The following is a 12,158-nucleotide window of genomic DNA, read 5'->3' on the forward strand; positions in this document are numbered from 1 at the left end:
GGCACGTACTTCTAGATCCCAATCCATCTGTCATCAAGGAAGTACCTGCACTTTATGATAGAAGAACATATATGCCAGTTCAAGGTGCTGTTTTTCGGCCTGTCCACAGCACCTCAAGTGTTCACAAGAGTCTTGACTCTAATGTCCACTTGGGCACACATGAACATCATTCGTCTCCTTCGTTATTTAGACGACTATGATTCTTGCAGACTTGTGGGAGAACTTTCTCCTTCATCGAGAAAAACTAATAAATTGTGAGAAGTCTCAACTACAACCAGTCAAAGATATGGTATATCTAGGAATGATTATCGAGACCACACTAGGTAAAATCTTCCTGTCTGAGGACAGCGAAGAGACTGAAAGAGGTAGCCCAGGACTTCTTCGCGATGGACGAACTGCCAGTACATTGATGACAGAAGCTGTTGGGACATCAAACTTCCCTGGAGAAGTTGGTTCCACATGGCCGTCTTTGCATTCAGTCACTTCATTGGTAGCTGAAGACCTTTTGGTCTCAGCACACGGACCCACCAGGCACTCTAGTGCCAGTGAATGCCGAGCAGAAGAGAGACTTGAGCTGGTGGGTGTCAGACATCAACCTTCTCAAGGGAGTAGACCTCTCTCCTCCATCGGATTTGATGCTCTTCACGGATGCATCAATAGAAGGGTGGGGGGCTCATCTGTTACACCTGACGGGATCCGGAATATGGTCCAAATTCGAAAGGTGGTGCCACATTAACTTCCTTGAAATGAGACCCACTTTTCTGGCTTTCAAGCATTTCCATCGGCTCCTTCCGAGGCACCATGTAGTGCTGATGAGCAACAACACTACTGTGGTAGCTCACTTAAACAAGCAAGGGAGGTACTTTTTCACAGCTCCTATGTCATCTAGTAGTGAAAATTCTCAAATGGACAGAAGAGAACTCTGTAACACTAAAAGCCCACTTCTTCCTAGGCAAGAAAAATGTGCTGGCAGACAATCTGAGCAGGAAGACTCGGATAGTTGATGCCGAATGGTCTTTAAATCAACAGATAGCCCACAAAGTCTTGACTTTGTAGGGTTCGCCGATCATTGTTCCCTCGTGTACCCTTGTATTGTGTCAATACTGTTATGTCCCCATACCTTAGCAAGGAGGTTATTAGGAATGTCTTGGTAACCTCTGAAAATTCCTATGACTCAGTGGAACTCTTACCTTGGCACTTACATTGCTAGTATCATGAACACACAGCTTGAGTAGGCTGCGGACCATGTATAGCACGGTTTTAGCGAGGTGTAGGTTTCCTTCTTTTGTGTGCTGAACACAAAAAGGGGAATCCGTGGGGTAAAGCCAAAAAGCTATATTGGCAAGGACTTCAACCCTCCTGAAGGGGTAGTCATCCTCTATAAATAGCGCTGGTTTGTATGTTGCAACGGAACAAATGACAAATTTGGAAGTTATTTGTATTTTTCCTAACAATACAAACCTGTTGCTATTTATACAGATTGGCCCACCAGCGCCAGTCCCCCCTTGAAGTCCTACCTCCAAGCAAAGTGAGGCTCACAGCACAGGTGCAGGAGTTAAAGGGGTAGCTACCCCCCTCCCCCCTGCTAACTAGCTGACGAGTGGTTAACCCTTGCTAAAAATCTAATAGCTCGTCTTTCAGCTTCGCTAAAAGTAATACCTCTATAAATAGTTACAGGTTTTTATCGTTAAGAAAAATACAAATTACTTCCAAATTTGTCATTTTTAAACATGTATCACTTACATTCACTATTACTCTACAACATTGAAATTTTTCTTGTTTGATTTGTCTAATTTATAATACTGTACAGTACGATAAAGGTATGTTGACATTTTTTTTCCTTTATCAACAGATTGACTGGAGTGAGGGATGGCTTCTAGGATTGCTGGTATTCCACATTTTTCTCACAGTCTTCACCGTGATGACGAGAAATCACCACACTACTCAGGCCGTTCTCTTTGTCTTGCTTCTCATTACCGTCCGATCTTCAGAATTCATTAATGAATATGCGGCAAAGCACTGGCAATCGTTTAGCAGGCAGCAGTACTTTGACTCCCAGGGTCTCTTCATCAGTGTTGTTTTTTCAATGCCAGTTCTGTTCAACTGTATGATGATGGTGGTAGGTTGACATTTTGTGTTACTGTATTTGACACGTAAATATTATTCACCTTCAAGGTTATGTACCTCATTTGTACTCAGGACAGTTGATGATGCTTTTAATTTTTTATCATTCATAAATCTTGATAAGGTTTGTCTCACAGTAGTGATTCTTATTTAAATAATGACACGTAAAAGTATGTGATTTCTACAAGAATAAAAACCTTCCTCCTTTAATAGGAGTTGTATGCTTACAGCAAAGCTAGATATGGCTGTTAAAACTTACTAAGGTGGTGGGTAAGCCCCGCCTACCAAACAGGCTACTGAGCTCCCACTTTGATTGCAGCCGCTGTGTAGTACAAACCTACTTTCAGCGTCCTCATCTAGCAGTTTTAATCTTTTGCTTTTTCTTTTAGGTAATTTTTGGAAAATTGTCATGTGACAGGGATATTTAGAAGGAAAGAAATACAGTACAGTACATACAATTCTTTCCCAATAACTATAGCTGTGACTTTTCATTGCAAACCTGCCAATCTCCAGATACTTGTTCCTTTTGGACAACATTCATGTTTGCTGTTCATTCCCTTGCTTGTGTGACCTTATGATAATGACAACATAATTTTTCAATATTAAACTTACCCGATGATCATATAGCTGTCAGCTCTGCTGCCCGACAGAAAAACCTACGGGCGGAATACGCCAGCGATCGCTATACAGGTGGGGGTGTACATCAACAGCGCCATCTGTCGAGTAGGTACTCAAGTACTCGATGTCAACACAGAACCAATTTTCTCTCTGTCGTGTCACTGGCAAGACCTACTGAATACGCTCTTGTTTTCTGGATTGATTTTCATGTTATTTGGTGAAGTATTCATTTCTGGTTATTAGCTGTCGCTGTGCAGAAGTTATCTTCTATACTTCCTTGCATTCTTTTTTGGATTTAGGATTTGTTGACGACTTGGATAGATTTTGAATTCCCCCCTTTGACTAATTCAAGATGTCTGACCCTTCTCAAGTCCCCAAGTACAGGAAATGTAGCGCTAGGGACTGTTCAAGGCGTCTTCCGAAGGCCTCTATCGATCCGCACACCGTTTGTTCCAATTGTAGGGGTAAAGCCTGTCAATTGGAAGATCGATGTGAGGAATGCGCTGGGCTTTCGGAATTCGGGTTTCAAGAATTCCTGAAATATGCACGTAGGCTAGAGAAGGATAGGATCAGGAGGAGTTCGTCTCGCTCAATTGATTTTTCCTCTCCCCATGCCCCTCAACCTATTCCTTCCCCTGTAGTGGTTGCACCCAACCCCCCTGCTAGCTCTCATCAACCTTCAATGGCAGATATGATGCGTGCCATTCAGGCTCTAGGTGAGAGAGTCGAGTCATTGGCGAATGACCGCAATCAACTCATGGCTGACGTCAGAGAGTTGAAAGGTAAAAGTGCAGTGGGAAGTGAAGTGAGTGTCAGTGCAGTGAAAAGTGTCAGTGTTACGCATGAGGGTGCGTCTGTTCGTGCCTGTCGTCCTCCCAGTCCGGGACCTCTTGCAAGCTCCCAAGCCCAGGGGAGAAGCAATGTCGTACGACCAAAGGGTTCGACAGGCTTTAATCAGCGGACAGACGTACCCTCCGTGGTTTCGGACGTATCTTACCTAGATCGTCCCACCCACAAGAAGACGAGTGAGCCCATTCATTCCTCGTCTGCGGAAGAGGTTTCTCGACAGAAACGATGGACCAAGGTCTCACGGCCTCTTAAACGTAAGGTCCCTTCCGAGCTAGTCCAACGGCCCAGGTGTAGCCACTGGGTCAGTTCGGACTCGCTGCAGTCCTCCGACGACTGCACACCTCCTAAGAGAGGCAAAGTGGTACCGCAACAGGCAGTAACTCCGTCTGTTGCCGCACCCGCTGTTTTAGACCCTCAGTCACAACGGACAGTAACTCCGTCTGTTGCCGCTTTTGTAGACCCTAAGTGGTCTTTGCTGCAGTCTATGCAGACTCAGTTAGCTGCGGTTATGCAGGAGTTTCGTGCGGAGAAGGTTGACGCTGCACCCGTTAGCCTACAACCTGCCACGGTTGTGCGCCCAGCAGACGCTGAGGCTGCCTGCTCCCACACTCCAGCTGTGAGAGCTCCTCCACCCATGCGCAGTCGACCCTGCCAGACGCATGCTGACGTTCACAGACGCACGGAACCCTCCGTTGCCGTGCGTGAGCTACCACAACAACAGGAGGGTGGAGTTAGGCTGCCGTGTTTTGACGCGGTGCGTCAGCCTCCGCAACCCACGGTGGTCTCCGCTATCCTTCCACAGTCGGGAGTAGACGCTTTGCGCACCCACTCAGCTTTGGTTGTTGCCAGTTCTCAGACTGACCAACAGTGGCATGATGTTGGGTCCAGTGCAGCCACGCATGCACCCGTGCTGCCGGACTCAGCCGTCCAGCCCACTCCGTTGCCTCTTCCTCCTCAACATTCAGAAGATGGTATCTCTGATGATGACGAAGCTGCACATCTTGACGACCAACACTCGGACATCGAAGAACCCAGGACTACGCCTCCCTCCTTAGACTTTAGGAAAGTGCTTGCGCTGTTCAAGGATTTATATCCGGATCAGTTTGTGTCTGCAGCACCACGCTCGCCTCCCTCTGAGTTCGCTTTAGGCATGCAGTCAGCAGCTCCTGCCTTTACGAAGCTCGTACTCGCTCGCTCGTCCAAGAGAGCTTTAAGGGTACTGGGAGAGTGGTTGCAGTCCAAGAAGCAACTTGGGAAGACATCCTTCATGTTTCCCCCGGTCAAGCTTGCTTCCAGATCTAGCGTCTGGTATGCCACGGGAGAAGTTCTCGGCTTGGGAGTTCCTGCCTCTGCCCAGGGCGACTTCTCAAGTCTGGTAGACTCTCCCCGCAGGCTGGCTATGAGACGCTCCAAGATTTGCTGGACTCCTTCGGATATGGACCATCTTATGAAGGGAGTTTTCCGCGCATTCGAAGTCTTTAACTTCTTGGACTGGTGTTTGGGAGCGTTGAGCAGGAAGACCTCCCCTTCTGATAAGGAAACTTCCATGCTCATCATGTCCTGCATGGACAAAGCCATACGGGATGGTTCTAGTGAGCTTGCGGCTTCTTTCGTGTCTGGGGTCCTTTGCTCCTTCTTGTCAGCTGGAGTCACCCCATGTCAAAAGTCGGAGCTTATGTTTGCTCCACTCTCGAAGTGTCTCTTCCCTGAAGAGTTGATCAAGGAGATTGCTGCCTCCTTGATCCAGAAAGACACCCATGACCTGGTGGCGTCATCCGCACGCAAAGCCACCCCTTTGCCCTCCGTACCTAGACCCAGAATGGACACTCTAGCGTCAAGGTTCATTCCGCCCTTTCGTGGCAGAGCCTCCAGCAGAGGAGGTGCTCGTGCCGGAAGTCAACGTGGGAGCAAGAAGAAGGGTTCCAAGTCCTCTAGAGGCAGAGTCTGACTGCCACCTTCTTCAGACAGCAGTGGGAGCCAGGCTCAAGAACTACTGGCAGGCCTGGGAGAACAGGGGCGCAGACGTACAGTCTGTGAAGTTACTCAGGGAGGGGTACAAGATTCCATTCTTGCGCAAGCCCCCTCTAGCAACGACTCCCATCAACCTCTCTCCCAGGTACAGAGAGGAGGACAAGAGACTAGCTTTACAGCAAGAGGTGTCTCTCTTACTACAAAAGGGAGCGGTAGTCATAGTCCGGGACCATCAATCCCCGGGCTTCTACAACCGCCTCTTCTTAGTGCCGAAAAAGACAGGAGGGTGGAGACCGGTGCTAGACGTCAGTTCTCTGAATGTCTTTGTCACAAAGCAGACGTTCACCATGGAGACGACAAAGTCGGTTCTAGCATCGGTCAGGAAGGAAGACTGGATGGTCTCGTTAGACCTAAAGGACGCTTACTTTCACGTCCCCATCCACCCAGATTCCCAACCTTTTCTAAGGTTCGTGTTCGGGAAAGTTGTATACCAGTTCCAAGCCCTGTGCTTTGGCCTAAGCACGGCACCTCTAGTTTTTACCAAACTGATGAGGAATATTGCCAAATTCCTGCATTTAGCAAACATCAGAGCCTCCCTCTATTTGGACGACTGGCTTTTAAGAGCTGCGTCAAGTCGTCGCTGTCTGGAGAATCTACAGTGGACTCTAGATCTGACCAAGGAATTGGGTCTCCTTGTCAATATAGAAAAGTCCCAACTCGTCCCATCCCAAACTATAGTATACCTAGGAATGGAGATTCAGAGTCAAGCTTTTCAGGCTTTTCCGTCGGCCCCCAGAATCAGTCAAGCCCAAGAATGCATCCAGTCCATGCTGAAGAAGGACCGATGTTCAGTCAGACAGTGGATGAGTCTGATAGGGACGCTTTCATCACTGGACCAGTTCATCGCGTTAGGGAGACTCCACCTCCGCCCCCTTCAATTTCACTTAGCTGCTCACTGGAGAAAGGACAAGACGCTAGAACCGGTCTCGGTTCCTATTTCCGAGAAGATAAAGTCGTCACTGACTTGGTGGAAGAACAACATTCTCCTCAGGGAGGATCTGCTACTGGCTGTTCAGACCCCCGACCACCTTCTCTTCTCGGACGCATCGGACACGGGCTGGGGTGCGACGTTGGACGGTCGGGAATGCTCGGGCACGTGGAATGCGGTTCAAAGCGAGTTACACATCAACTGCAAGGAGCTACTGGCAGTTCATCTGGCCTTGAGAAGCTTCAAGTCCCTCCTTCTAGGCAAGGTGGTGGAGGTGAACTCCGACAACACCACAGCCCTGGCGTACATCTCCAAGCAAGGAGGGACTCATTCGATGACGTTGTACGAGATCGCAAGGGACCTCCTCACCTGGTCAAGAGATCGAAACATATCCCTAGTAACGAGGTTCATTCAAGGCGACATGAATGTCATGGCAGACCGCCTCAGCCGGAAGGGTCAAATCATCCCAACAGAGTGGACCCTTCACAAGAATGTATGCAACAAACTATGGGCATTGTGGGGCCAGCCCACCATAGATCTGTTCGCAACCTCGATGACCAAGAGGCTCCCAATTTATTGTTCACCGATTCCGGACCCAGCAGCAGTTCACATAGATGCTTTTCTTCTGGATTGGTCCCATCTAGACCTTTATGCGTTCCCCCCGTTCAAGATTGTCAACAGAGTACTGCAGAAGTTCGCCTCTCACGAATGGACAAGGTTGACGTTGGTTGCTCCCCTCTGGCCCGCGAGAGAATGGTTCACCGAGGTACTGCAATGGCTAGTAGACGTTCCCAGAACACTTCCTCTAAGAGTGGACCTTCTGCGTCAGCCGCATGTAAAGAAGGTACACCCAAGCCTCCACGCTCTTCGTCTGACTGCCTTCAGACTATCGAAAGACTCTCGAGAGTTAGAGGCTTTTCGAAGGAGGCAGCCAGAGCGATTGTTAAAGCTAGGAGGACATCCACTCTCAAAGTCTACCAGTCGAAGTGGGAAGCCTTCCGAAGCTGGTGCAAGTCCAAATCAGTATCCTCAACCAGTACCTCTGTAACTCAGATAGCTGACTTCCTTTTATACCTAAGGAAGGAAAGATCCCTTTCAGCTCCCACGATCAAGGGTTACAGAAGCATGTTGGCAGCAGTCTTCCGTCACAGAGGCTTAGATCTTTCCAACAACAAAGATCTACAGGACCTCCTTAAGTCTTTTGAGACCTCGAAGGAGCATCGGTTGGCCACACCAGGTTGGAACTTAGACGTGGTACTAAGATTCCTTATGTCAGCAAGGTTCGAACCACTTCAATCAGCCTCTTTAAAAGATCTCACTTTGAAAACTCTTTTCCTCGTCTGCTTAGCAACAGCTAAAAGAGTCAGTGAGATACACGCCTTCAGCAGGAACATTGGATTTACATCTGAAACGGCTACATGTTCCTTACAGCTTGGTTTTTTAGCCAAAAACGAACTTCCTTCTCGTCCTTGGCCCAAATCGTTCGATATTCCAAGCCTTGCTAATTTGGTTGGAAATGAACAAGAAAGAGTACTATGCCCGGTAAGAGCTCTTAAGTACTATTTGAAACGGACTAAGCCATTACGTGGACAATCAGAAGCTTTATGGTGCGCCATTAAGAAACCTTCTTTACCAATGTCGAAGAATGCAGTTTCTTATTATATCAGACTTTTAATTCGAGAAGCTCATTCCCATCTGAATGAGGAGGACCATGCTTTGCTGAAGGTAAGGACACATGAAGTTAGAGCTGTCGCAACTTCAGTGGCCTTCAAACAAAACAGATCTCTGCAGAGTCTAATGGATGCAACCTATTGGAGAAGCAAGTCAGTGTTCGCATCATTTTACCTTAAAGATGTCCAGTCTCTTTACGAGAACTGCTACACCCTGGGACCATTCGTAGCAGCGAGTGCAGTAGTGGGTGAGGGCTCAGCCACTACATTCCCATAATCCCATAACCTTTTTTAATCTTTCTCTTGAAATGCTTTTTATTGTTGTTTTTTGGGTTGTCCGGAAGGCTAAGAAGCCTTTCGCATCCTGGTTGATTTGGCGGGTGGTCAAATTCTTTCTTGAGAAGCGCCTAGATTAGAGGTTTTGATGAGGTCCTTTAGTATGGGTTGCAGCCCTTCATACTTCAGCTCCTAGGAGTCGCTCAGCATCCTGTGAGGATCGCGAGGCTCAGTAAGGAAGACGTACTTAAAAAGGCAGAGTAATTGTTCAAGTCGACTTCCTTACCAGGTACTTATTAATTTTATGTTTGTTATTTTGAATAACTGCTAAAATGAAATACGGAATACTTAGCTCTTAATGTTAACATATATGCTGGTCTCTACCCACCCCCCTGGGTGTGAATCAGCTATATGATCATCGGGTAAGTTTAATATTGAAAAATGTTATTTTCATTAGTAAAATAAATTTTTTAATAAACTTACCCGATGATCATAAATTAAAGGACCCACCCTTCCTCCCCAATAGAGACCCAGTGGACCGAGGAGAAAATTAGTTCTGTGTTGACATCGAGTACTTGAGTACCTACTCGACAGATGGCGCTGTTGATGTACACCCCCACCTGTATAGCGATCGCTGGCGTATTCCGCCCGTAGGTTTTTCTGTCGGGCAGCAGAGCTGACAGCTATATGATCATCGGGTAAGTATATTCAAAAATTTATTTTACTAATGAAAATAACATTTTAACGAGGTTGACAGTCCTTAGACGTGTATGTGCTCCGTCGGCCGTCGGATGAAGAGGGTTTCATTGCCACTTGGTGTGAAAGGGAAGGGCACCACCCTTCTTAGCTTCAGTGGCTTCCTGATCCTGGAAAGGTGCTTACGATATATCACCTTGTCTTGCTATCTCTTCATAGAGCTCCTGTGGTATCTTGCCCCAAGTTTTTCCTTTTCTTCATTTAGGTACCTCCCTTCTTGATCAAGTTCCATAAGTCGTCCTTTAGGGGAAAGGAACATTTGCACACTCATCTTTGAGATGTACGAGTACTCGGTATAGGTGTTCACACACCTCTCACATGTTCTCGGTCTCAAGGCTGGAGGAGTATGTGCGGAGAGTTATTGCACAGCGGGAAGAGACTTTGAAATATGCAACTGTCTTGCGGAGCTGAGCTGAAATATGCAACTGTCTTGCGGAGCTGAGCTCGTGCACTGCTGATCAGGATAAAGGGCACCACCCTTCTTCCTCTTTCCTGGATGAGGTCTGTCTTCTTTGAGAGAGAGAGAGAGAGAGAGAGAGTGTGTGTGTGTGCGTGTGTGTGTGTGTGTGTGTGTGTGTGTGTGTGTGTGTGTGTAGCACAACCCTTCTTCCTGGACGAGTTCTGTCTCTTTTGAGAGAGAGAGAGAGAGAGAGTGTGTGTGTGTAGCACAACCCTTCTTCCTGGATGAGTTCTCTGTCTCTTTTGAGAGAGAGAGAGAGAGAGAGAGAGCGCGCGAGAGAGAGAGAGAGAGAGAGAGTGTGTGTGTGTGTGTGACAAGGATTTTGGATGTCTCAAAGATTTTTTATTCCATCTGCAGACTCCATATGCTCTATGGTAGAGCGATTTAGTTTAAGCGTTTAGAGAGTTCTTATGATTTTGTCAACTTGAAATCGTTTACGATGTTACTGTTTACTACATCTCCTGGAAATCTATTCTAAGTATTTGCTATTTTGTATGTAAAGAAATGCCACATTGTGTAATGTATCTTTTTCAATTTCAGTTTGTATCCATTACCTTTGGACTGATTTGTGCTAAACGTGAATACTGTAGATTGTTGTAATTTACATTAGTTCCGACACAGATACAAACCTTCACTATTCATAGGGTATTACTTTCGGCAATGCTGAAAACCAGCCAAGACAATTTTAGTGAGGGATAATTACTCCATCCGCTAGTTAGGAGGGTGGTTGAGGTTGGGGTAGACTGGCTACCCCGCTCACTCACACCTGCCGGTTGAGTAACCACTTTTACTTTTGGCTCGGTAGAGTGCGGACGTGCCGTCTCTCTCTCTCCATTAAACAAACTGCCTTGACTTTATTACTATTCCTTTTTCTTTTTTTGTGTATCGGTGTGTGTATGGTTATTGTCTCGCTATGCGGACATGTCCAGGTATTGAAAGCCGCCGCTGCTGTACCTTCATGTTGTCCATGGAGACGAACTCCCACCCTTTATGCCCGGCTTGCCTGGGAACTCAGTGTTTACGGGACAACACCTGTTCCAAGTGTAGGGAGTGGCCTGCCTCCCAGTGGGAGAGGTTTGTGCGTAAGAAGAAGAAGAAGTCCAAATGCGAATCTTCACTTTTGGGGTCTTCCTCGAAATTGAAGAAATCGCAGGCTTTTGCTTCCTCTACTCCCAAATCTCTGCCCGAAGCTAATCCTCGACCAGGCCCTTCCGGGTCACGGTCGAGCAGTAGCGCAGGGCTTGTGACTCCAGGTCAACCCTGTGGGATAGGCGAAGGTGGCGGCTCCCCTAGTGAGTCGGCTCTTTCTCTTCCCCTAGGGAGTGCCTGTTCCTTTCCAGACCTTGTGCCTTTGCTAGGCGTCGATGGTACCCCTACGAAGGATGTTCTCCTCGAACTCCTCGAAATTGAAGCAGAGAGAAGGCGATCATCTCCTTCCTCTGCGGAGGTCGATCCTCCTCTTGTGGGCGCTGGTGCTGTTGCCCATCAGTCAGGCCGAGAGTCTGGTTCCAACGCCGAGAAAGTTAGCTAACCCACCAGGGGCGGTGGCAGGGCTCTCTCCAAGGCAAGCTTCCCCTTCGACCCCTTCGGGGAAATGTGTCTCTCGTTCGCGAGAGAAGATTGCCTCTTTACATCGGCAATCTTCTTATGCTTTGGGTTCTCCTCCAGGGGCGGAAAGAGAACCTTGTTATAAGCATAGTTCTCCTTCGGGTGAACTCTCCTACCATGCGAAGGAATTATCTGTAGACCTTAATCATTCTCCCCCTCAGGCGGAGTCTGTTGAACGTTCCTCTTCAGAGGTTCGTAGAGTGGAGGGGTGGGTAACCCTTCTCCACCCCGGACGTTCTCCTTGGGCTGTGAGGAGACGTCTTTTTGAACTTGCTGGTTCTCCTCACGTTGACTCTTCGGGGTCTCGTGACAATCACCCTTTGGGTTGGCGTGATCGTGAGCCTTCGGGCTCTCGTCATGTTGATCCTGCGGGTTCTCATGACAGCAGGAGTCCTTCGGGTCTCCTTCGAGCTCTCGCGACTTGAAACCTTCAGTTTTAAATATTAAACTTAGCCGGTGAATATATATATAGCTTACGTCTCCGACGGTCGACAGATTCCAAAAACTCGCGAGCGATCGCCATGAAGGTTGCCGGGTGTGCCCACCAGCGCCGACTATCGGCCAGATACTGCATATACTTCTCCATAAGTTCAGTTCTTCTCTGTTGGTGGTAGTGACAGCATTGGTTCCGCTTGCGCTTAACCTCAAGTTTTTGCTGATTGGTGAAGTACTTTTTCATGGTTTTATGGCTTTCGCCGTACAGTATTGGATTATTCTCAAGCAATACGATCTTCAAAAGAAATTCTTTTGAAAGAGAAAAATTTTTTACCCTTGCTTTTTTTTTTTAGTCTCTGGATTTTCCATAGAGGAAAGATGGCCGACCCTTCCCTCAGTGTAC

General features: G+C 47.5%; 1 protein-coding gene across 2 annotated transcripts in view; it reads left to right on the forward strand.

Moving 5' to 3' along the window:
• LOC137624409 (transmembrane protein 18-like) overlaps positions 1 to 12,158 on the forward strand; it is a 55,248-nt gene that overhangs the window by 16,640 nt on the left and 26,450 nt on the right. For both annotated transcript variants that reach the window (XR_011040727.1, XM_068355154.1), the window contains exon 2: positions 1,853 to 2,119. Coding sequence is in view for 1 of the 2 variants with exons in the window: in XM_068355154.1 (XP_068211255.1) it covers positions 1,853 to 2,119 (267 nt within the window). In the remaining variant the exon portion in view is untranslated. The remainder of the gene's footprint in view (positions 1 to 1,852; positions 2,120 to 12,158) is intronic.

Source organism: Palaemon carinicauda, chromosome 31, assembly GCF_036898095.1.
Source record: "Palaemon carinicauda isolate YSFRI2023 chromosome 31, ASM3689809v2, whole genome shotgun sequence".
NCBI classification, from domain to species: Eukaryota; Metazoa; Arthropoda; class Malacostraca; order Decapoda; family Palaemonidae; genus Palaemon; species Palaemon carinicauda.